Source organism: Tachypleus tridentatus, chromosome 9 (assembly GCF_004210375.1).
Source record: "Tachypleus tridentatus isolate NWPU-2018 chromosome 9, ASM421037v1, whole genome shotgun sequence".
Classification (NCBI taxonomy): Eukaryota; Metazoa; Arthropoda; class Merostomata; order Xiphosura; family Limulidae; genus Tachypleus; species Tachypleus tridentatus.
In genome coordinates, this window is record NC_134833.1 from 21,227,906 (window position 1) to 21,255,364 (window position 27,459).

Consider the following 27,459-nt stretch of genomic DNA (forward strand, 5'->3'; position numbering starts at 1 on the left):
AGAAGATACGATCTCAAATACAAAAATATAATCAATAAATTGTGTATCAAGGGACAAAGTCAAATATTTGAATATTTATTACTGAAACATTTTTTTTGGCCAAATTCATACATAAAAAACCAATCAAAAAGCAATGACCTCTTGTAAAGCCTCTTCGATGCATCTCATGTTTCACATTTTATCTTATAAATTTCAAATTTCTTATATTTACAAGATTCATTTGATTTCCAGTATGCAGTCAGCAATAGGAATAGCAGAGGTGCTGGCAGAAAAATCAAAGATGCAATAATTTAAACCTAGATTAATTCAATGAAACACTATAAAATTGGACAAAAGTAATTCACAGTAAACTAACTGAAGTACCCGACCCTGGATGGAAGTTATGTAAAATCACAATTAATAAAACATTATCTTAGGACACAAAAAGTTGCTTTCCTTATGTGTAATAGTGAAAAATGCAAAACCTCCCATAAAAATGGAAAACACAAAATGTAAAACTGTAAATTTCCACTATCTCCACAAACCTTCATGTCAAAATTTGGTGAAGATCCATCACAGGGAAGGAGTAAGTGGTAAAAAACACCCATACAAACCACAAAGTGCAAAATGCAAATTTTATTTACTCCCACATGAACATAATGATCTTCCACACCAATTTTGGTAAAGATCCATCCACACCCTGCATAGTATTTACATGGACATACAACAGACAATGCAATTACATTTATATTTATAAAATACCTATTTTCCAATGAACACATGATGTTCAGGCTAGTTATCTAATAAGTATCCATATCTTTCTAACATTAGAAAAGAAATAAATATCTTAATGGAGAAAATGACATAAAAGTAATTTATGATTTAATAAGCCACCAGAAGTGTTGGAGAGTAGAACAAATTATATCAACAGAACTCTCAAAGACAACTTGTGCTCCCTTTTTGTATCACTTCAACGTATAACATGTTTTGATTGAAGATTATTAGTTTGTCACAATACAATTTTAACTTCAATAAACTTTAGGGTAACATTACCTCCAATCAAGTTCGACTGATCTTAAGAAATAGCCTTCTGTTTCATTTTCCATGGCAAGTCCATGACTTACAGTATTAGAATTTTGTGAAAAATGATGTGTAATTTTGGCATTTCATAAATACACTGCCCTATTACAACAAAAGAAACACCTGACCTATTTTAAGCTAAAGTTGGTAGTTTTTTTATACAATTTATAGTACATCAATAACAGATGCTTAACAAAAATGTGTGTGGGGTGGAGCCTGTGTATCAGTGAAGGAGTTTATCAAGAAAGATTACTCTTCTGAACATGCCACAAGAGAAAAGAATTATGAATAACTTCAACAAAATCTTTAATGAGTAAAAATTGTTCATAGATATAGAGTGTATGAAAGCATTGCATCAACTAAACAAAACAACCACAGTGTTTTAAAAATAAATTGATCAACTTTGATAAAAACATATGGCAACTACATGACTGGAATTCAGTTGGATCTCCAACCTGCTTGTACCATATGATAAACATACATGTATGGGATTTTACCTACCACAAGGGAAAAAACATTTGTAGTAGTTTCACCAATTAATGTATCTTTTAATGAAGATCAATAAGTTTATATTCTTTCTTATTCAGGAAATTTATTTCCTACTATTAAAAGATATATATACACACAAATAAAACCCAAAACAAATCGAACATTTTGATGCTTTTTTAATATTAAAAAATCATTCCAATGAACTCTTTTCACTGCATTCTTCTAGTTTGTTTGTTCTTAGATTTTTGCACAAAGCTATATGAGTGGTAGCTGTTCTAAATTTAGCAGTGAAAGACTAGAGGGAAGGCAGCTAGTCATCATCACCCATTATTTTGTTTTGTATGGCACCTTGGTTCCCTTGTAATTCCCAAAAATGGGTAAGTCCATCATTTTTGTATGCACATAATGAAACCTGTAGAAAAGTATCTTCATACCAAATTTCATGTAAATTGAAAAAAAATAAGACTGGCTAACTGACCAAAAAACAACCCAATTTATGCTTTTTTGTGAACTACAGTCCCCCTTAAAAGATTCAGAATGGGTAAGTCCAAATTTTTTGTATATCAATATACTGAATGCAAGAAAAAAAACCTGCACCACTTTTAATTTTGATTGTTATAAGTATGTCCACAAAGGAGACCAAATTATACAATTTTGGGTTGTTTGACCTTTAATCTTAAATTGAAAAAAAGTAAAGAAAAAGGGGTCTGGGCATACAATACCAAGATTCAAATTAATCTGCTGAGAAATGATGGAATGGTGGTCAGTTGAAATTTGTTTAGAAGAAAGAAGAAAACAAGAAAACAATAGAAGAATGATATATATGTAAAAACTGCTCGTTTGGGTCTAGAAAATATTTTACATAAAGGAACGAACAATGTTTCGACCTTCTTCGGTCATCGTAAGGTTCACAAAACTCTCTTACATAAACTACATTTTTTTTCATATCAACCCTCAACTGTCCGACATTAAAGAATACTTTTAAGGTGGGAGTAGTACACGAGAGAAATTACTTAATAAACAATGGGCAGTAAATTGTCACAAACTGTATGTGTACTTGCAATGTTTGTTCTTAATACAGTAACACCATTTATTTTTTATACCTTTATAATATAAAACCAGTACGTATGCAAAAACTTAAGTTTTTCTACATTTAGAACTTGCACAAAAAAAATGAATCAAGGATATACTTAATTGTATTTATATATTTTTGCCCCCCACTAGTACAGCAGTATGTCTGGCTTAGAAACTCATGGAGGGCACAGCACAGCCCTTTATGTAGCTCTGTGCTCAACTTCAAACAAACAAAATTTACTTATTTTACACTTTCTTTTAAACAATACTGAATATTTTTATTTCCAAATATAACCAAGTATGACTATTCTTACAAGATTTCAACAATAAAAAACTGGTTGCTCTCTATCAAATTATTCATGATTCCAATAGTTATAATAGTCATAATAGTAGATAGATATAAAAATGTAATGTATGATTAACAAAGTATTTCATACAACACTCTTAAGTTTAATTAGATATCACTTCTTAATCATTTAAGCTGCATGTCTTAAAATGCTTTTCTCTATTTAAACAATTACATTTTTAACAGAAGCTATACCATAACTTTATTAAACTTCAATAATTACTGTACTAAATATGCATTAATATCAATTAATAACAATATAACTAGTCTTCCAATTTTAAAAATGTACTACTGTTTACAATTCTGTAGCAATGATCCTTGTAATCGATGGGATTTTCCTGCCTCACATTGTGAATATGATTATACAAGTCTCTGACCACTTTTGGAATAGGAGAAAACCTTCCAATTTTGGAAAGGACATCATCATAGTTCCACTGTAGGTCTTTTGACATTTTATGTGCATATCTGAAAGGCATACCCATCTGTATCCGATGGTTGAAATCTGCCTTTTCATCTTCTCTCATCTCATTTTCACTTGGCAACACAATTGAACCATCAAGTACTCTTAAAAAAAACAACACTTGCTGATGATAAATAGGAAATGGTAGTACTGTCTTTAGCACACCAAAAATAGCCAGTGTTGGAAATTCTATGTGGATAAGGTGTTTATACAGAGGCTGCATTCGTTGGTCCTGAACAAATAGTTTACAATCAGGATGTAGAAACGAAATATCGTAGTTGTAACCTGTGCATAGAACCAGAACGTCTGTTTCAAAAACATGACCATTTAGAAACTTCACTGTTGATTGAATTACTTCAGAAATACCAACTTCTTCTGAAACATTATGTGAACACTTTTCAAGTAACTTTTTGTTCAAGTTGTGGCTTAAAATGACCTGTTAATAAAGATTTTGATATTAGTGAAATACCCTCCATATTCAGACATAAAAATATTAACATACAACTTCATAAAAGTAATAAAATTTTCAAATTTGGTTTTATGATAGTCATAAACAGAAGTTAGATTTTAATAAGATACCTTCAACAATTAATTACCATGACCATAGATTATGCATTTTCTTGAGCTTTGAAATAAATTTTACCATAATATTACACTATGTAACAAAATTTTTACTTTTTCTTGTTCCTGGGTAGAAAGTATTATTTCTCAATTGCTTATTACTAAAGTTAATGGAAAAGACCTATTTTTTATAATTGAGAAAGTATTGCTTATTACTAAAGTTAATGGAAAAGACCTATTTTTCTCTTCAAACTTTACTTTTGTAACCAAGGTAATGAAATTTTCAAATTTACCCATTTTCCAAAACATTCCAGATAGATTCAGTGCTGAGTAGCTGATAGAGAATTTTCTCAGACTTACAAGAATTTTCAAGAGTTTTCTAGAATGTTGTAGAAGCCTCAAAGCTGTGCTGCTCCATAATGAGAATAAGTCTCTTCCCTGGCTCATCCGGTGCACCTCAAAGAGGAATACAACACCATCAAGACCTTGCTAGAAGCCTTGAAGTATAATGAGTATGGCTGGGAGGTTATTGGAGACTTCAAAATGGTGGCATTTCTGATGGGTCTCCAAGGAGGCTTTACCAAATTTCCCTGTTATCTTTGCCTTTGGGACAGCAGGGACACCACAGTGCACTACAACAGAACGTACTGACCATAACGGACCTAATTCTCTGTGGGGAGGCACAATGTCAAGTGTGAGCCACTAGTGGACCTCCAGAAGGTGTTGTTCCCACCACTGCACATAAAATTGGGTCTCATGAAACAATTTGTCACAGCTCTTGATAAGGAGTCTGCAGCCTTCAAGTACCTTTAAGACTTCTTCCCTAAGCTGTCTGAGGCAAAGGTCAAACTGGTGTCTTCGTTGAATCACAAATAAAGAAGATCTTGGAGTGCACAGAATTCCCAAAGAAGTTCAGTAGGAAGGAAAAAAAGTTTGAAGCAGCTTTGTTACAGTGGTTCAGGCTTTTTGGGCAATCACAAGGCCGAAAATTATGTGGAACTGGTTGAGCCTCTGGTGAACAACTATGGCAAAATGAACTGCAGGATGTCCCTGAAAGTCTGTATCCTTGATGCTCATCTCAATAAATTCAAGGAGAACATGGGAGCATACTCAGAGGAGCAAGGAGAGCTCTTACACCAAGATATACCGGACTTTGAATGCTGCTACGAAGAAGCATATAAAGAAAACATGATGGGAGACCATATTTGGGGGCTGATACGTGAAAGTGATTTACATTACAGTCACAAATCTCTAAAAACTACTCACTTCTAAACATTTTTGTATAACTTTAGTATAAATTAATGTAAATCTTGATTCATATGTTGTTTTATTATGTAAATGTGCAAATTTGCCCATTTTTACAAAGGAAATATGTTAATTTCTAAATTTCATTATCCAGGTTACAAAAGCAAAGTTTGAAGGGAATAATGGCCATTTTCTGTACTTTTACAACGTATGTAATTAAGAAATAACACATACTATCCAGGAACAAAATTTGTGTAACACAGCATTATTAGTTGCTTGCTTAATAAAAAAAAAATTCATGTTTTCCTGTTCAGAAATGGTATTTTGTTTCAATAATATAATTTATTAATAGTAAACTATTTATAGTCTATTCAAAGCTGCTGGATTCCTTCATCAGAAGTGTTTACTGGTCATGTTCAGAGCTCTAAAAGTTATTATTGCTATTTGTTTCTTGAAGATATCATGAAGAACTATTAATAATACTGATAGACATTTAGGTTACAAGTCAGCCATGTATAGCTATATCTAATAAAAATTAATTTCTAATGTTCTATTAGCATAAATAGTAACAAAATAGCATTTGTAGAATTGTACACAAATCATGAAATACGATATGCCTACAGATACGAGTTCGTAGGATTAGACCAAACCACTGAATTGTTTTAAAAAACATATACTGAAATGTTGCCCAATGAAATACACTGTATAATCACCTTTTAATTTTTGTTTGTACAGTAAAATATACTTGAAACCAGTTGATTGTGGTTATTTAAATACACTTATACTGCTTTTAGTTAAACTAAATGGTCTAGTGACAAGCAACGTGTGTGAAAGTACATAGATTTGCAAGAACTAGTACAGATTCATCATATATCATCATTTCTTGGAGAATTTGATGATTTTTCTTGGTTACAATCACAGTTAAAAGTTACAGAAACTGCTATTAACAATAAATAAATTTATCACTTTTTTCAAAACTTGTTTGGTGTTACAAGATTTTGTATTGTTGTACTGATAAAAAGAACAAAAGGAAAGTTTTCAGGCTTAATTTGAAAGACACAATGTTTAATCCATGCAAGAATGCTTTTATTTTGTTAAGAAATACCCAGATACTATCAGTTTTGTGATCTTAAGTAGGCCCATGTCCTATCAAACATACTTGCCCTTTCAATCCCACTATCCATTGGTAAAAAAAGTAGCCCATGAGATGGCAATAGGTGGTGATGACTAACTGCCTTGCCTCTAGTCTTTCACTGCTAAATTAAGGATGGCTAGTGCTAATAGTCCTTGGATAGCTTTGCACAAAATTCAAAACAATTCAAAACCAACCTAAGTAGGCATCTAACCTCCTGGTGTTAGATGTCTTTCATATTTAACAATAAAACTATTTAGAGTTTAAAGGTGCTTTGGCAGTCATAAACTGTGCAATCATTCATCAAGTATACATGCTTGTTGTTGTAGTTATATATAACAAGCAGTTAGTATCTATTTGAAATCTTGTGGTTCAGTCTTTTGGTTTGAGGGTATTTAAATAAAATTATAAATTTCTCTGACAACTAAATTATGCAGTTTTATACATGTACAACTTGCTAATCTATTAATCTGTAGTAAAGTATATGAAAAAATAAGAGAAGTTTGTAAAACATTATAACTCAGCTATATTAACTACTACAAGTTTTGTTATATATCTTGGAGCAAGCCAAACATTCCATATTTTCAAACATAGTTAAATATGGAACAAAACATTTAATGAAATTATCAGTCTCTAAATAGAGAGCATGTTCAAGTTTGTGAGGCAATATCCCTTCATACTATTATAATTTATTATTATGTTCATATTTAAGAACCTTTTCCCATATAGTTTGGTTAAGGCTTCTCTTGAATATGTTTATGCACAATGCTACCTTACATCACAGTAATATTAACAGTATGAGAAATCAAAATATTTTCACATTAGTACACACAAACCTTTTCTTTATTACTGGCTGTTTTATTGTACATTAATTGATCATGAAATTTTATTTGTTACCAAAGGGAAAAGAAAAATACTTTTCCAATGTGGTTCAAGGATTTGTTTTAGAGCAAAGCCACACTGGGTTAGGGCTGTTACTATGGAAACTTATCATGAAGGGACAGAGATAAAGGATAAAGATTTTTGTATATCTGCTCCTCCCTACCTCCTCTAATAAAGGAATTTTACTGAAGTGTAAAGTTCTGGTCATAGAATAACGTTACATTTCCAAACTTGTTCAAGTTTTCACATTACAATCCTGATCTTCAAAGGTTTTATTCAACAACTGAAAGGTTAGAACTTTTAGTATAAAGATTTTGGTAATCACAATACAATGAGCCTGGCTCCATATTAACTGTATTAATCAATAAATATTTTTGACACTAATCACACTCAAGTTTAAGAAAAACGTATATACATGTGTGTGTGTGTGTGTACAAACAAACTGGTTTACTACACCTGTTCTGCAACTTCAGCCAATTCAACAGAAATATCAACACCAGAGGGTCCAGCTCCAAGGACTACCACACGTTTTCCTTTGAAAGGAATATTGGAGCGATAATCATGACTGTGTAATACCCAACCTGGAAATGACTCTAATCCCTTAATATCAGGAAAACTGGGACAAGCATAGCGACTAAAAAATAAACAAGGTATCAGTAGTTATAAAATCAAAACAAATGATTTTAAATAAAAATAAAACAATGCTACAACTAACAAAACTATATGATAGCATTAAACATGGTAAATTCAACATTTCCTTTTAAACTTTTATGTCTATTCCTATATTATTAATAATAACATACATCTTCTATTGAGTTATTAGGTGCTACAACACATGGACTTTATAATAGCCTCCACTACATTATTATGACACTTGTACAGTATTTTTGAAATTTCATCTAAATAAATAAGGCAAATTAAATCCTAATTTAAATTCATATAATTTGTCTGCAATGGATAGAATGCAACAAGTATGTATTCAAACAACATATCTTTATCATAAAGACAGTAAACAAAGGAGTTCCTTAAAAAACAACACATCAACAATAAAATGTCTTTGAAACTGTAAATTCAAAATATACATGTCTTTGACACTGTAGGATGTACAAGCTTACAAAGGGTTGATATACATACCTTGTAATTAGTAAAATATCTGGTGCTTTTGAATATTATGATAAAATTTTATTATTTATTAGTAAGCTAGAGCACAGAAGCAAGTAAAAATGCAAATACTGACACAATTATTATTTTAATAATGTGTTATTACATTATGGTAATGTAATATGGTAACTTTGGTAAATAAGGAATATAACATCTCTAGTCAGTACAATGAATTACAAAAACTAATATGATACAATTTTCCTCTGATGTGTCTTTCTAGCATAGTTTAAAAAAAAAAACAACAGAAAAAAGCAGAATTAAGGGTATCTCATTAAAGGGTTTAAGACAAGGAAACACAAATATTGATACTGACAGGGTATGAGTCATCCTTAGCTCAGACAGTTTTATTTTTTCTCATAGGGTGGCTGAAATTTGGAATGGGTTACCTTCAGATATATTGGATGCTGTAAGTTTATTGAAATGTTTGATAAATACTTAAATTATAATGACTGACTCTGAGATCTTTATTCTTTATACAGTAAAGTTAGTGTAGTGTAGTGTAGTTCAGTTTAGTAGAGATACAGAAAAGGTCAACCAACAGGTTCCTTGCTATCATTTTATGTTAACAGGAAATTACTAATTTTTTTATTCCTTGTTCAATGAAAGAATAATTAAGATAATATTTATTGTTAATAAACATTGCACGTCAAACCAAGAAAATGTCTGCTGCGACAAAAACAAAACAAAACAAACAATCTTAAGTTAGAAAACTGGAACTCAAGAGCTATTAAGTGGATAGCCTGTTAAGTTGTCACGTTTTATATTTAACCAAAACGAACACAACTTTAGATTAGGAAGTAGCTTGTTTTTAAAGCAGTTCATAATGGTTCATAAACTGTTTTTTCCCTTTGAAGATGAATGGTAATCAGCAATCAGTTTGACTAATAGACTACAGCAATGATCTCCATAACTTACAAAGGTTTTTTTACTTTAAATTAGGATACTTGAAGAATATCCAGTACACTAGACTTTTACTTTGGCCTAATTACATGTTTATGTAATAAATAAAATAAGTTATAATTATTTAAGTATTTTGTGTTGTTATGGAAATAACACACTTGTTAACATCTATAAAACAATACTGAATTGTCCCAAATAAATCATCTGTAAAAATAAACACAGTATTGGCTTGGTGTTTAGGTTTTATGTACATTACTGTTTGCATATTAACTTCGTTAATCTGAAATAATGTTACATCAGAAAATAGTTTTTCTAATGAAATAATAAAGTGTTACAGCTGAAAATAGATTTCAGAAGGAACATGTTTAATAAATTTAATTTTTTAAAGGATAGCAAGGGTACTTCTACAACAGGTGAAAAAAGGGCCACTCCTAATAACCAATTTAGTTTTTAGGATATTTTTGGACTTTTCATAATTACTTTACAATAATCTACAATATTATTTTAGTCTTGAACCAAATTAAGACATACCCATTACACACCATAATAGCATCAAAGATATGTTGGGTTGACTCTCTGCTTAGTAAATTCTTTACTTTGACTTCCCAATGTAACCGGTTTCTGTCAACTGTAACAGGTTTCATTTCAAATACATGGCTGTAAAACTAAAAAGACATATATGTTCAGAGTGAAAAACTATGCACATGAATTAATAAGTTTTTCCTCATATGACAACCTTTCCATCTCAAGTATTATCCTAGTAGCCCACCTCTTAATGGTTTCTAATAATTGTTTTTTCTCAGGTTAAAAGACCCAATAATGAATACAATACTAACCAGTGACCTATACAATGAAATTACAACCTCTTTAGACTTATCGCTAGCAACAGCACACTGCTTTTATGGCTTAAGAAACTGATCAACTAGTATACCAAAATTATGTTTTTATATAATACAATTAAGGTCGTATTCTCAAGATGGCTAACCAAAGAACCCATTAGCCTGAAGATGACCTAAGATGGTCGAAATGTTGTTCTCTACTTCAATAAAAGTTTTAATACCCACACCAGCTGTCTTGAGAATACATTTTTACTTCAAGTTGGTTTCTCATCATCACAAAATACAATTAGAGTTATTCCCATCAAGATTATACTAATAATTCAAATTACAATAACCCACATGCATTACCTTGCACTTGTTATAATTAAAAGCCAACTTTTAACCTTCAGAAACCTGCCCATTATTCGACGACTTGCAAAAAATATTAGCAACTGGTTTACATATTCAAATGTATCCTATTCATTGCAACTGGGACATATTTTACACTATAGTGGGAAATGTACATTTCTTGCTGCAACAAAATGGTTAATCTCCTTCAAGTCCCGAGGAAATATATTATGTGACTCAGTTGTGTTATCAAACATTCTTCAAACTTTTCAATTTAATTCTGAGTTTATTAAGAAACAATGTCAAAATCATGTTAAATCTTGTAAGAAACATAATTAAACAAATCCTTACAGAGAGAAAAAACAAGGTTTTACACCACTTCAGGAGAGACAGAAGCACTGTGAAAATGGTGCAAACTTTAGCGTTTTCAGCAACCTTTATAAATACCAACTTAAACTACACAAAAGCTGTCAACCAAAAAAAAAAAAAAAATCACAAAAAATTCATATTTTGTTCATGATGAATATAAAATGCTAAAAATCTTGTATTTGTGATGGAAAAGTTGAAGGTTTTTATACATTCAAAGGACTTAAGAAGACATGATTGTTTAAAATAGACCTTAGATACAAAGATACTCTTTAATTAGTTTAACTTTTCATGATTTTATTGAAACATATAATTTTGTTCAATTTCCATTTAGTGATACAAATCATTTGCATAACAGTAATAAAGTACTTAATCTGACTTTTTTAAAATATTAAACTTATGAAAGATATAATAATCCTTCATATGCTAAAAAAAATACGACTTTAAAAATACCAAGTAAGTAGTTTTAAAAAAAGCTATCTTTTAGGTTGTATTTACAGGAACTCAAAGAATTTCCTAAATATTTACTTGTGTGATTAACGGAAACTTAGACATACCTGGATATATTTTATCAGGTCAAAATGTTTTGCATATTTCTGGAGATATTCAAGAACTTTACTGTGATGAATGAATGAAGCACCTTCATTTTCTGGAAATGGAAAATCTAGAAAACCCATGATTTCCTTGGGCAAGTTTGTTCTGTAATAACAGATGTAAAGTAAAAGTATATGAATAATTTCAATGCATAGCACTAAACAATTATCCTTTAGTGCATGATAATTTATAATTAATCACTGGTGTAGAAATACGATTTTAAATACACATTTCAACGCGAGTATTTAATCTTTTTAATAGTACATGCTGCTGATCAAGAATACATAAGTAAAAACTGAGAATTAGTTTAGAATTACTCACGATTCCATAAATTTCCTTTTTTGAATGTACCTAAAATGTAAAGTGTTCTGATGTGTGTAACTATGTCCTGTGCCCAAGATGTTTTCTTATTAAGAATCTTTTCAATAACATAAACGTAATAATATTGGTACAATCTTAAACAAACCTAGGTTCAGTTTTATGATGCATAACACTAAAGTTGGTTGGCAAGAAGACTTCTAAGCTGGAAAGGTGATGAAACATTACAACTGATTAGTTATACACTTTACAAGATAACTTCATAAAGTGTTTAATGAAAAATTTATTTACATAATTCATTCAAACACATAATTCTTGGTATTAAACAATTGTTTTATTGGCATTGGTTTATAAGAAGTGTAACTGAAAAGCTGTTAGTCATATTGTATGCTTTCTGTTGGAAACCCAAAATGTTCAGATACAAGTTACTTCTTTCTAATATACATAAAAGCCAGCTATCTACCGGAAATGCTGCATTCCTCTGTGTATGGCTTAGTAACAAAATTATACACACATACCTGATGATGACATACTAACAGTGATGAAACACTTTTTAAATGATGCATTTCTATCCTATTTTAGCTGTTTTTGAATTATATATACACATTAGATTCAAACCTATATTATGTGGAAATAACTACAATACAAGAATACTTGTTTGGTTCCCTTTAGAATGTTTCTTCAGATTAGAAATGATATGCAAGTATTCTTCATATACTCATAATGTGAAGAATAAACTAAAAAGTAAACACAAAAACTCCATTAAGAGTGGTACCACTCTTAATATATAAAACATTACAATTTATATCAGTAAACTTTATAAATGTTTTGAGGCTTGTTCATTGGATCATTTTGATACAGTAAGTAATGTATGACATGTACTTCCCAGAAAAACCTTTTTTTTTAGAAAATGTTCACCTTTTTTTTAACTTTATCAATGAGATATGAATACTATGATTAGCAATTACTAGCACAAACAGCCACCCATATGTTATAGTATGTATATATTAAAACTATTTGTAAATTTGAGTCATTTTTTTCATTTAAGTAGCAAAATTCTTATTGATTTAAAATATAAATTAACATTGTTTAGGGACAACAAGAACCATTAGTCCATGTAGACTATCCCATCCTCTAAACTAAATTAAAAAAAGCCCTCAAAGCCAGCCCTTGTCATTCATATAATTATCAAGCTTTCACTTAAATTTATTGTCTCCACAAGATCCAAAAGGCACCCATTCCAAAGACCAACTGCCTCGTTAGAAAAATAAATTTGTCTCAGCTGAAGGAGACTCTCACCCTGCCAAAACTTATATTTGTGTCCCCTTGTCCCACTTTTCTCGCTGTTAAGTCTGAAAATAGATAGCGCATTAACAGTATTAATTCCATTTACAATCTTAAACACCTCAATCAGATCCCCTCTAAACTTTTTTTTCAGGCAGTAACAGTTTTGAGGATCTTAATCTCTCCTCCTATGACAACCCCTCCATCTCAGGTACCATTTTAGTAACTCTCCCCTAAACCCTTTCCAACAATTCAATGTCTTTCCTGTGGTAAAGAGCTCAAGATTAAACACAATACTTCTATAAAATTAAATTATAGCTTCTTTAGATGTGTATTAAGTATTTCTGAAGATATAACCTAAAATCCTATTTGCTCTATCACTAGCAATGGCACACTGCTTGGATAGCTTTAGAGACTGATCAACTATTACACCAAGATTCCTTTCCTTCATAACAATATAAAGGTTATTCCCATCCAAATTATGATAATCCACTTGCAATATCTTGAATTATTATAATTAAACCCATCTGTTACTTATTTGCTCAACTCATTAAATGATCTAAATCCTTTTATAAATCAGCAGCATCCTCTTCACAGACAGCCACACCCAGTACCTTGAGATCATCAGTATATATATGTTATTTATTGACTATTCCTTCATCTGTGTCATTGATGTAAATCAAAAATAGCAAAGGTCATGTGACATTAATTCAGTTTGACTAAACTCCATTAAAACAATAGCCTGCTTTCCATCCATCCACTAGTCATCTAATTTATCCTCCACACCTTGTGATAGAATTTTTGACAAGTATTTTATGTGTCAAATACCTCCTGAATATCCAAATACATTAACTTTACTCTTTTACCCTCATCTATATAATTTGTAACATTTACAGAGGATGTCAAAATATTGTAAGAAAATATTTTTCCTTGATGAAACCATGTTGATTAACAAATAAAGTTCTAAACTTTGTTAAATGTTTGCAAAGTGTTTTTTATCAGACTAACTAAAATGTTTCCAACAACTACTGTAAGACTGTTGGGTCTATTGTTACTGGGAGAATTTGTATTATCTCTCTTGGAAAGAGGAGATACATTAGTTAACAATTACCGACAATCACTATAATTTTGTGAATGTGTACTTGAAAACTCTTTTTAAATTCTCAATGTGTCATTATTTTTCTTTCATGATGAAGGGGAAAAGTTTGGAAAACAAAGCTTGTGAAAGAATGGTGTGGGCCTCTGGTAATTTTATTACACAATTCTTGTACCTCTTTTGATGCAGTGGACAAAGGCAGTTCTTTTATAATTATCTCACTGTTCTTTAAAATATACACAAAAATTTTAAATAATAAAATTTCTTAACTATTTTACAAGTGACCTCATATTCTTGTACATGCTGGAGTGCACTGGAAGACCAAACTCATTCGTGCCTACATTATCTTGGTAGCACCATGTTCCTCCTATGTCACCAGTCTGTTCAAATACTTTAAAGGTGAAATAATCAGGTCGAGCTGCTAGATGTCGAGCTGCACATAAACCTGCTGCTCCTGCTCCTATGACTCCTACTCTCTTCATTCTTAAGTTGTGTACAACTGTACTGGATAACCAAACAAACAACTTATTAAAGTCCTACATATTTTAAATATAAACTTTTGTTTCTTGTGAAATTAAATAATGGTAACCAACACTGCATGGCAATATAAAAATTATTGTTTGGGATTTCCTTATTTTACACATAGAATTAGGAACAAACCACTACCCTGTTACATGTCAGAAGTTTGTTATTAAACACAAACCTACACAAAGGACTGTCTGTGCTCTGATCACCACAGGGTATCAAAGCCCAATTTCTAGAGGTATAAGTCCTCAGACATACTGCTGTGCTTGTATTTGTACTGAGCTTAAAACCCATAATTTCTATTTATCGTCCCAATTATTTAACACAAAACTTATTGTAAACCGTTTTTTGGTTATCTACTTCGTCTGACGAAAACCAGTTTTAAAATATTTCAGAGGGTTATTTTTAAAATCAATTTAAATTCGATATGGCTGCATAAACAAACACATTACTAGCTATATCTATAAGACTAGAGATTAAATAAACATGTTATATCTCTGTACTGTAGTTTTATATTAATGGGTTTTACAACATGAGACAGCTTACGACTGAAAAGTGGCTTTTCTATTAGAAAAACACACAAGGTCGACGTTGAGCAGAGCGGACGTACAGTCAGGAGCTGCGAGAGACGTATTGTAAGCCAGGGATATTTTGATTTTGTGAATTTACTTCAGTTTTACTAAAAAGGCAAACCCTTAGTCCCTTTCAGGATTAGTAAAACGATGAGTAGCAGAGCGTAGAATAAGATAGTAACCCGATCCAACGGTGAAACCATGACGAATGAAGAAATCATTGAAATGCTTAATAAGGCAATTGAAGGACCAGCCTCGGAAATTTCAAGCTCGTCTACAGACGAATCAGAAAGTGATAACCCGGATATAGGTTCAGAGGAAACAAACAGATAGGAAAGAAAAGGAGAACCAACTCCAGAGAAAAAAAAGACCAAAAAAGAAAAAGGTTACGGTAAGTATAGTTTTAAATAATTCTAATAACTCTACTAACTCCAATTCTAATAACTCTGCTAACTGTATTACTAATAGCTCTAAGAAACACGAAATTAAAAACACAAACAATGACACTGATAACGCTAAAAGCATTCCCATTGTTTCAAACACACGCTGATCCTCAATACAGAATCCCAACTCTGTTTATTGGAGGAATAAGCAACACAACAGGCATCCCTCAGATTGTGAAATAACGGAGGGCTTATTTCCCGGGCATCCAATTTAAAGACATTAAACGACTTCCCAACGGAAGAATCATGATCAAATGTACAGAACCACACACATTTTGGCCCAAACACAACACTACTCAACTAACTGTAGTTATCAGAAGTGTCGATTTCGACATCGAAGATAACAAAATCACTGAGGAACTAAAAACTCAAGGTTATGACATTTTAAAAACAGAACGCATAATTTCTTTCAGAAAAAAACCAAAAAACTCCACTCGTCAAAGTAACCGTGAACACCAGAAACGTTCAAGATAAACTACCAAAAGACGGTTGATTTTTATTAAAAACAACAACAAAAAACACGACAGAACCGGAGAAACCACACCAAAAACCAATTTTGCAATGTTACAAATGTTAAAGGTTCGAACACACCAAAATCAATTGCACGGCCAAAGACAGATGTGTGAGATGCAGTGGACCTCACGAGGTTGCTCATTACCCCAATGAGCGGTACCAAGTGGAATGCGCTAACTGTCAAGGCCCACATGCAGCCAGTTACAAAGGCTGCTCTAAAAAAATAAAAAAGTACGTAATAGAATCATTTTTAAAACCACGAACACCAACACACAACCTCTCAACACTCATATCACAAAACAACCATTACTCCAAACTCCAACAGGTTCACAGAGCACCAACACTACCACCCAACCACGTACATACGTCGAAGTCACACGCACGAAAACAACACACACTTTCAACCCCACGGAGTTCACTACAAATTTATTAGCAATGCTAATTGAATTAAGTGAATTCCCCACATTTGAATCCAGATACGAGTCACTCAAGGCTCTCTGCAGCCTTACCAGATATTACTTTCACCTTCCCAATCTCAAACCACATCATTTATCACTTAAAATTTATGCAAGGGAAGTAGCACATGACAATGATCCAACACATTAAAATTTTACACATCAACTGCCAAGGAAACCTTAAAGATAAAATGATAGAAATTTATAACATAAACAAACATATAAATATCAACATTATCATAATTACGGGAACACTTTGAAATAGCTATATTTCAATATAGAAATATCACATCTATTCTCTGTAGAATAATCTTTTAAATCAAGCATACACGAAACCATTTTTTGTAACATACATTTTAACAACCGGCTAATAATCCCAATTATAGCCGTATATTGTTCACCTTCAAAAGATATCGACATTAACTTCTTACAGAAATGTGTTAATCGTAATCTAAAACCAGTTATCATCGGGGATTTTAATTCCCCACACACAGAATTAAAAGGAAACAGAAACACACATAGAGGGCCAATTATAAAAAAACCTTTCTTTCTATAAACAACATGCACCTAATAAACGACCACACACCTGCACACTTTTCAGCCGCTAACGGCTCATACGACGTACTCGATTTCATCATAGCTCCCACGGACACAGTAAACAGAATCTCGAACTTCAGTATACATGATTAAATTACCAGTGACCACTTCCCCATTTCCTGCTTGATTCACCCGCACTACTTTTCTGCGAGGTACGTGACTCCCTCAGTGTACACGTACATCAAAACAGATTGGCTCTCGTTTAACGCCTCGCCAGATTCTTATCTACCCCGCTCAATTGAACAACAAAACAGAATTAGACAACTATGTTAATCAAGGTACAGAAGCCATTAAAAACACAATCCCTAAAACAAAGAAAAAACACTCACATAATCAGCGTACTCTAACACCGGAAATTCATGCACTAATAATCAAACGCAGGCAATTAAGACGAACACACTTCATAGCACGTGATCCGATATCAAAACACAGATTAACAGAACAAATGCAAAAATTAAATAACAAGTTAAAATAGCAAAAGAACTTAACTGGCAAAACTTTTGTAAAAACTTGGTAAAAAAACAAAACAATCCAAAAGAATTTTGGAAAAAAATTCAAGAATATTTCTTCCAATCAGGGCCGTAGATTATTTACACCCGATGAGGAAGATGATTTTTGCAACCACTTATGTGGACTATTCAATTTGCAAATTGGTAATCTCTGATTACATGAACCTGAAAGCTGTAAACATGCAGTCACAGAGTAATCTTGTTGCCACGATACTTGCATGTATACTTAGGCCTACTGACTGATACTTACGAACTATCTCTTAGATCGAAAAGCTTAGAAGCTCGACTATATTAAAGATGTACATATCGGCTGCTGAAAAAGCCTACATCTAAGCCTAATTATGTAATTCGATTGGTAAGAACACGAGAATCACAAGAACAAACACACAATTTGTAGGCCTGTGATGCAATAAAATAATTCAACAGACCAAACTGTAGGGGGGGGGATGATTGTATGCACCATACCCCCAACCTAAAATGAAGGGGGATGTATCCCCCATCTCCCCAGGATCTGCGTCCCTGCTTCCAACAAAAACACAAATTACTTGCTTCAACACATCACACACAACAACATAATCGTAAGGATGGACTCGGAGGAAGCCGACCTATTAGCCGACTACTACGAATCCTCATTCAGCGACTTAAATTCAGTCGACTTTAACACACAACACCAACAACTTCATAAACACAAATCAATATTCATTCATACCACAATTCCCTGGCGAGACATTAGAAAGATACTAAAGTTTAATCAACAAGAAAATGACCATCACAGAACTCAAAATTAACATTAAAAACTTGAAAAACACTTCCCCCGGACACGACCAAGTACCAAACATTATTCTCAAAAAAGGCTCTACTTTCCTATTACAACACCTCATGAACATCTCACTAACAACTGGTTACTACCCCGACACATGGAAAAAAACCATCATCACCACGATTCCAAAGAAACAAGCAAACAGGAAAAATTCGGATAATTTCCATCTCATCAGTCTGTTAAGTTGCCTTGGCAAACTGATGGAGAAAATTATCTCAAATCGTCTTCTTCACTTCTGTGAAATAAATAATATCCTTCCGGAATCTCAAAATGCCTTCAGAAAAAACTGACAAACAATAGATCACCTCACACAACTCACCGAATCAGTCTACAAAGCTTTTAATAACAATCAGGTAACAATAGGTGTATTTTTAGATGTCAAAAAAGCATTTGATAGCGTATGGCACAATGCCATCAAGTACAAATTAACACATTTGAAAATAAATCTTACTATTATTAAATAGATATCAAACTTCCTAACAGATAGAACAGCACAAGTAAAAGTCAATAAAACTATATCCAAATTTTTCAAAATAACTGCAGGAATGCCCCAAGGATCAGGCCTTTATCCACTACTGTATATTATTTTTGTCAGCGATATACCTTTCCCCAGTTTAACATACACTCATAATTCGCAATACGCAGACGACATTGCTATCTGGAGTACCTCAAGAAACCCAGTAATGGCTATGTCTCGCGTTCAAGAATCACTAAACAATGTCTCAAACTGGAGTAACATGTGGAGAGTAGTTTTAAATCCAACCAAAACACAAGTAATCACCTTTTACAGGAAACTAAAAAGACAGGGAAAAACTCTAGAGAAAGTAAAATTCTCACTAGGAAATACGCCCATTAACATGACCAAACATATCACATTCCTTGGCATCACTTTTGACACAAGACTAACATGAAAAAAAATATGTTAACAACATACACTCATCAATCAGAAAACGCATTTCACATTTCATGACTCTAACCAGCAAACACTCAAACTGCTCACCAAAGGCCATTATTCAAATATATAAGGGTTAAATCCGTCCGTTAATAGAGTATGGATGTCAAGTCACATATATGTCAAATAACACACTTCAAAAAATCCAAATACAACAAAACAAAATACAAAGAGCAGCATACAGACTTCCACCATACACTCCCGTAAACCATATACACCAAATTAGTAACTTATCAACTCTTATAAACAGACTAACAGAAATGCCATACAAATATTATTTAAAAGCAGAACACAGAAACAAACTAACTGCATCACTCTGTAAATTGGCTCGGCATGGCCAAGCGTGTTAAGGCGTGCGATTCCTAATCTTAGGGTCGCGGGTTTGCATCCCCGTCGCGCCAAACATGCTTGCCCTTTCAGCAGTGGGGGCGTTATAATGCGACGGTCAATCCCACTATTCGTGAGTAAAAGAGTAGCCCAAGAGTTGGCAGTGGGTGGTGATGACTAGCTGCCTTCCCTCTAGTCTTACACTGCTAAATTAGGAACGGCTAGCACAGATAGCCCTCGAGAAATGCCACACAAATATTATTTAAAAGCAGAACACAGAAACAAACTAACTGCATTACTCTGTAAATTGGCCCGGCATGGCCAAGCGTGTTAAGGCGTGCGAAATTCACAAACAAACAAACCACTCTGTAAATTAGCCAGTGCACCAACTAAATATATTTCACCATACAACATATTTCAGCAATTACAAATCACACAACAAAGTATATAAAGAACAAACCTTACGTATATATTATGTGTTTCTTTTTCGGGTCTCGGGCACAGGACAAGTAAGTCTTTGGGCGCCTGTCCTGTAAAAGTGGGTTTTCTCGGGGCACTCCCGTTTCCCCCCACAGCCAAACATTAGGCATTGGATCTTTAGATCCCAGACAAGGTAACTTTATTGCCATGCCCTGAATCGGGTCGTTTCGCGTTTATGTTCATGTTCATATTTACTTTTCGGGATCTGGTCTGGCTGGTATCTCCGGTGCTACCTTTGTCTTGCTCATCAATATTATGACTAATCTCACTCCTTCACCCTAAAAAGAATCAAAATAAAAGAAAAACAAAAAAAAACCCTGCTAATTTCAATAATCTTTCACGAAAGGGAACGAAGATGAACAACAATGTTCCTGAACACCCCAGTTGGAGAGAGAATCCTTCAGATTTCTCTCTCTCTAAACTAAACCCCTGCCACGTTAGTTTGGGTTTGCTTGTGAGTTTTACGAACCATATTCCCGAAAGATGGCGCAATAGTTCCGGCTTAACACTAAACTTGCATTTCCTTAATTATATATAATTTTTTAGCAGAACGCTATACTTGCTTGACTCAAGGGAAATAAGACGTTTGTGAATAAAGTTATTGTACTATATATGCTATATTTATTAGAATAAGTACAAAAATAGACATTCAAAATATACATAAGTACACAAAATCTTGTCAACGTTCACAAAACTTTCTGCGTTTACAGAATCATCTAGGCCTGGCATGACCAGGTGGGTTAAAGCGTTCGACTCGAAATCTGAGGGTCACGGGTTCGAAGCCCCCTCCCACTAAACATGCTCGGCCTTTCAGCCGTGGGGTGTCATAATGTTATGGTCAGTCTCACTATTCGTTGGTAAAAGAGTAGCCCAAGAGTTGGCGGTGGGTGGTGATGACTAGCTGCCTCCCCTCTAGTCTTACACTGCTAAATTAGGGATGGCTAGCGCAGGTAGCCCTCGAGTAGCTTTGCGCGAAATTCAAAAAACAAACAAACAGAATCATTTGCATCAATTTTCTCAATCAGAGTTTGGATTTCACTAGATTCGTCACAACGTTTTAAAAAAATGAGGGTATTTAGCAGCTTTTTTTTTTTTTTTAAATGAGGGTATGAAGCAAATTTCCCCCAAATTTTAAAATTAGGGAAGATAGGAATTTATTCTTTTTCGTGAGAATTATTTTAAGAGTAGATATCTGCACTTAAAAGATAAATATATTTCTACAAATCATGAATCTAATTTAACTGCTAAAATAATGACGGGAGATAAAAAACAGAATATATTTAACCAATACTTACTGTAAGAAAATGTCCGATGATTTATTAATATTTAAACAAATTATAAATTAAACAAGCATTTACTAATATTTAAAGAAATTATTAATTAAATAAGAAATTAATATTTAATCAAAAACATGTTTTCCGCCTTACTCAGGTTCTAATCCCACTTGTTGATAGATGAGCTTGGTGAAAGATAGTTTTTCGTCTGCGTTACGCAGGTTCCGCCATATAGAGGGCCTTTTATGAGAAAAATCTTAAGATAATGCTGCAAAGTTTGATATTTCCGGTTTGTACAGGTTTCCGTCCTATTATGCAGTTTCCGTCTTAGACAGGTTTTAAATTCTATATTATGGATAAGTGGGTAATTCGAAAACGAAAGAATCCAGTTGATGGTGAACATTCAGAAAATAAAGACAATTTAATTGATTCTGGCATTACTGCAGAAAAGAGAACGGTGCGTGACTGAAAAAACGTGAAACAAGAATTTAATGAAAGTTGGAAGTTGAAATTTACAGTGATTGAAGTAAATAATAAGCCAGCGTGTCTTTTGTGCAACAAAGTGTTTAAGAATAATAAAGTATACAACTTTAAGCAACACTTTAACAATTTTCACAACTATTTTGATGTAAAATTTCCAGTTAATAACAAAAAACCGTATGAATGAATTTAGCCATCTGAAAGCACAACTTCATGAACGAAATGGAAGCCTAAAAAGACTTTTATCATCGACAGAACTAGTTTCGTTAGCTAGCTATAAAGTAGCTTGGATTCTAGCTCAAAAACAAAATTCTGATGCTGAACTAGTAAAAGAAATATTGATTGTGGTCATTGAATCTCTGTTGGAGAATTGTGATTCAAAAATAAAAGATGATATTCTTCAAAACATAAATAATTTGCAATTAAGTCAAAGAACAAATGTCCGCAAAATGCTAGAGTTAGTGAAAGACATAGAAAACCAGTTGCTTGAACCACTAAAAGAATATTTGTATTTTTCTTTGGCACTAGATGAGTCAACAGATGTTAGTGACACTGTACAGTTGATGTTTTGGGTTCAAAATGTAACTTCAGATCTTCAAGTGAGGGAAGAAATGCTTGGCCTTTGTAGATTACGAGATCAAATATGTGGAAAAACATCTTTGAAAAATTTCTTGAAATGACAAAAAAAATTCAATCTGGATATTAAAAAAAACTGGTTTCTGTCACAACAGACGGTGCTCTGCCATGACTGGGGCGAAATTAGGATTTGTTTCTCTTTTCAAGCAGCATTTAATTGAAAATAATGTGACGTCCACGCTGTCATCTTTCGATTGCATTTTACATCAGAAAAATTTATGTGCTCAGATGTCTAAAAGTGATGAATTTAAAAATTTGATGGACATTGTTGTAAAAATTGTGAATTATATTAGAAGTGGAAGCTCTCTTATCTATCGACAGTTTGTCGAGTTTTTGAAGAAAAGCAGTGACTGTACTTTTGATGATCTTACAGATTTTGCAAATGTAAGATGGTATAGTAGAGGAAAAGTCTTGGAACGATTTACTTCCTTATTTTCTCAAATAAAAGAGTATATTGTTGAAAAGGGTAAGATTGAAAATTTCCCTGAAATTGAAACTTTGTCATGGCAGTGTGATTTGCACTTTATGTGCGACATCATGGCTCACTTGAATCATTTGAATACGAAGCTTCAGGGAATAGGTAACATAACAAGCTAGCGATCACATTCATAAATTTCAGTTAAAAATAAATATCTTTGCAGAACAATTACAAAAGAACGATTTGACACATTTTTCAAAGTTGAATAGTTTTCAAGAAAATAATAAGGACTGATTTCTCTTATGCTAAAGATGATCTCTATATAAACTGGATCGAAAATCTATTTCAAAAATTTGAATCACGTTTCTTCGAATTTAAAAATTTGAAATTTTGCATGATCCATTTCAATTTGACTTAGGAAATTTCAGTAAGGAAATTACATCTTTTTCGTCTTTGGATAAGTGTGGATTTGAAGACGAGGTACTTACCCTGCAAAGTGTAGAACACGTAAAAGGTAAGCAAAAATGCTCTATCACAGAGGTGTGGCTCGCTATTCTGATAAATGAGAGTCTTCCAAATTTAAAGATAACAATTTCAAAATTACTTTCCATGTTTTTATCCACATGGGTGCGTGAGTCAACATTTTCTACTCTAGATTTTCTCAAGTCTAGATACAGGTCTCGGTTTACCGACATAAATTGATTATAGATATTATTTATTTATTTTTATTTTGTTTAATTTTTAAATTTAGGCGCAAAGCTACACGAGGTCTATCTGTGCTAGCCATCCCTAATTTAGCAATGTAAGACTAGAGGGAAGGCAGTTAGTCATCGCCACCCATAGCCAACACTTGGGCTACTCTTTTGCTAACGAATAGTGGGATTGACCGTCATATTATAACGCCCCCACGGCTGAAAGAGCGAGCGTGTTTGGTGTGACGGGGATTCGAACCCGCAACCCTCAGATTATATGTTGGGCGCCCTAACCATCTGGCACAGCGAGACCGTAAACGTTACGGAAGAAATCTGTTTTCCCTTGTTCGCAAAACTTGTTGATGAAAACCGCCATCAATTTCCACATCGAAGGTTAGTTGCAATGCAATTATTTTGATTAAACTAATATCTTTTAATTTTTTATTTGAATAGTGTAGCTAACGTTGTTTTCATTAGCCACAGTTGTGGTCACTATGAAAAATAAGTTGCCCATCCCTGCCCTAAGGCATTGCCTAGACTCCAGTCATAATGGGTACGCCTGTGGGGCACATTCATTCGCTTTTTTTGGCTAATTAAACAAACACTGTCTCAGACTTTTAATTTGCCTTCTCCACTTATAATAGTTGTCAATTAATATTATTTATATTTTGAATATAAACTACAAATGTTTTGAAAAGCTGTATACTATGGTTTATCTCCAGTGATATCCATGAAAAAAAGGGGAAATATTAATAAGTACATTAAACTGTTACATTTTTTTAAATTAGTACCTTAAGGGAGAGTTTTCTAATCTATTGCCAACCACGTTTCTGTCTCTCAGTGGCACAGCGGTATGTATGCGGTCTTATAAAGCTATAAAATACCCAGAATTTGATACCCATTGTGGGCAGAGCAAAGATTGCCATTTGTGTAATTTTGTGCTTAATAACAAACAAAACCCAAAACAAGTCAACATTTCCTTTAATAAATATGGGTTTTTGAGTACATTCTACGTTTTTTAATAAGTGAAGCAGTGATTTAACTGACGAGATACATATTTTAAAATACACTGATAAATATTTAATAAGTTATTTAGTACTTACTTGTATTTTAACTAATAAAATATATATTAAAATTAGGTTCAAATATTTTATTAGCAAAAAGTACATTAAAAGGGTTTGGTTCGATTTGAATTTTGCGCAAAGCAACTCGAGAGCTATCTGCGCTAGCCGTCCGTAATTTAGCAGTGTGAAACAAGAGGGAAGGCAGCTAGTCATCACCACTCACTGCCAACTCTTGGGCTTCTCTTTTACTTACGAATAGTGGGATTGACTACAACATAATAACACTTCTACAGTTGAAAGGGCGAGCTTGGTCTTTCCAAGGAATGACTTTCATATTTTTTTCACAAGTTATATTTTAAAAACCACAATACTTTGTAATGACTTTTCTGTACTATAAATGACACTGATAATTATTTTTTTTAAAAAAGGCGCTGATATAATTTAAAGTTAATAATTAGGTGTAAATAGTTTTTCCTCTTTTTGTAAGTGGGAAAAGCAAAACTATTTAAATAAGAAAGTAAACAAACGACGTCTTTAAATTTCTTGAACAACTACAAAATTCACAAAATAAAATATTTTTTATCTGTTCAACGTTCATTACACTCCGTTTGGCAAATTAACAAACTCAGGACAAAATTAGTGACCTCTTTTAACGACGGAGAACAAGTTTGAGTACATGAGTGTAGAATTAGGTTTCAGCTGGGAGTGAGAGGTGGTGTAAACCGTGCGAGTGATTGAGGTGTGGTTCGTTTACTTCAAAATATTTGGTGAGTGGTAGGTGGAATTGAAACTAAAGATTTGATGAGAAGTAGGCCAGATTGAAAAGATTTGTTTCATTTGTCTTAGTGAGTATTATGTAATGCCCTACACTGTATTTTTTGTCTTATCTTTGAGACTATATACAATAAATTTGTATAATTTTATAACACTAACAGACTAGTGCACTTAACTGTAGGACGTTTTGCACGATAACCATTATGAGGTGTATTACTATACTTACAGAATACAGTAATATCAAATTAAGAAGTAGATATAGAATATATAATTATTAATTATGTTTATAATATGTGTAAGGACGTTTTCTTTTTGCTCACAAACAGAGTTGAGTCACTAATAGGTGTTATAGTGGGAGGAACTTTGAAAGAAAAGTGGTGAAAATTGATGTTTTGCCGCAAATTGATTTAAGAAAAAACAACTTGATTTACGGAAAGCAAATTTTCATACCACGAGACAGTACTTTAAATTGGAGATAATTTGGTCATTCAAGGTTGACTCTGCACACTTACTCTTGAGAAAAAATAAATATTTAAATATGTCAGTCGTTTTTTTTGTAGGAATTAATTGATAATTCTTTTAAACTCTTGTGAAGTACTGACCTCTATTACTGCCAAGAGCAACTCATTCCATAAACCAGGCTACTCTGTTATAAAAATCCCAAACTGAAACTTTATCTGTTGTAAATTTGTGTCCTCTCAAGTTGTATTTACTGTATTTTTTGTTTTTTTTTAAGAATATTATAATAGAAACAAATTATAACTGAAGAAAACTTGTGTATGGTGCGTAAAAACACTAGGCAGTAACCAGATTAATATTTGAAGTATAGTTTGCTTAAGCAATTTCATTAGAGAATGTTGACATTTTCTATTTTTCTGTCAGATTTTAATAGTTAACAATTTATTTCTTGCAGCATAAAATCAAATTATTCTTTCAGATATTTGTAAAATGTTGATTTAATGCCATCATAACATTTTTTGATTCATTGAAAAGAGTAAATAGTTCTATGTACAGGAATGTTAAATATAGGAACAAAAAAGGTTATTAAACCTTTGTACACAACATGACAAATTATTTAGTCACCTTACAGCTCCAAATCCTAATTATTATATTGTCCAGTGAAAACAATTCTGTACCTGGAACTCCGATACTCATTTTTCAGTAAATTATGGGACCCATTGCACAACTTATTGATATCTTTGATGATCTTTTAAACTTGTAAAATGTTTAACAATATTCTACCTACATTTTCAGTTCTATACTTGGTCTTTCAAAAATAAACTCACCATTTGTTTTAGTGTTCTTATTCCTTCAACGTGCAATTACTTCTGAAATGTTGAATATATTCTCCTGTTCTGTACTCTTATTAATCTGGTTACAGGTGTTTATCTTCAGGATATTTATAAATAAGTTTAATAGTAATTTTATGCTTTGTCCTGTATTTTGCTACTATTTACCTAAGTATGTTAATGTACTATGCTGTGATAGCTCTTAATTATTTGAATCTTTTAATGATCCAGTCACATGTTTTTTATATTTTGTGAGGTGGTTGTTTGACTGATGTTCCCAACAACACATATTTACAGACTTGTTAATTTTAGTTGCAAGAGCTGACATATGAAGTTGAGTATGGTGTGGCCAGGTGGTTAGGGTGCTTGAGTTGCAATCTGTGGGTTACAAGTTCAAATCCCCATCTTACCAAACATGGGTGCCCTTTCAGCTGTGGGGTATTATAATGTAATAGTCAATCCCAATATTTATTTGTAAATAGTGGCCCAAGAGTTGGCAGTGGTTG

At 32.7% G+C, this 27,459-nt stretch overlaps 2 protein-coding genes across 11 annotated transcripts in view; one reads left to right on the forward strand and one right to left on the reverse strand.

The window, feature by feature from the left end:
* Positions 1-595: 595 nt before the first annotated feature.
* LOC143224832 (uncharacterized) lies at positions 596-17,658 on the reverse strand. 7 transcript variants are annotated; one of them, XM_076453185.1, is made up of 6 exons: positions 17,568-17,658; positions 14,419-14,637; positions 11,399-11,540; positions 9,841-9,974; positions 7,705-7,882; positions 596-3,864 (listed from the first exon to the last, which is right to left on the reverse strand). In XM_076453185.1, exons 2-6 carry the CDS (start codon positions 14,613-14,615, stop codon positions 3,232-3,234), a joined length of 1,284 nt encoding a protein of 427 aa, XP_076309300.1. In that variant the 5' UTR covers positions 14,616-14,637; positions 17,568-17,658; the 3' UTR covers positions 596-3,231. The 7 variants fall into 7 exon arrangements, with proteins under 7 accessions (XP_076309300.1, XP_076309303.1, XP_076309297.1 ...); XM_076453188.1 differs by having other exon boundaries at positions 14,419-14,632; positions 17,568-17,591; XM_076453182.1 differs by lacking the exon at positions 17,568-17,658 and adding an exon at positions 17,228-17,537 and having other exon boundaries at positions 14,419-14,632.
* Positions 17,659-25,519: 7,861 nt separating this feature from the next.
* LOC143224834 (tropomodulin-like) overlaps positions 25,520-27,459 on the forward strand; it is a 31,376-nt gene continuing 29,436 nt past the window's right edge. For 2 of the 4 annotated variants that reach the window (XR_013013463.1, XM_076453190.1), the window contains exon 1: positions 25,520-25,657. The gene's annotated coding sequence lies outside the window, so the exon portion shown is untranslated. Of the gene's footprint in view, positions 25,736-27,459 lie in introns of all 4 variants that reach the window. The other 2 variants (XM_076453189.1, XR_013013462.1) reach the window with 2 other exon arrangements.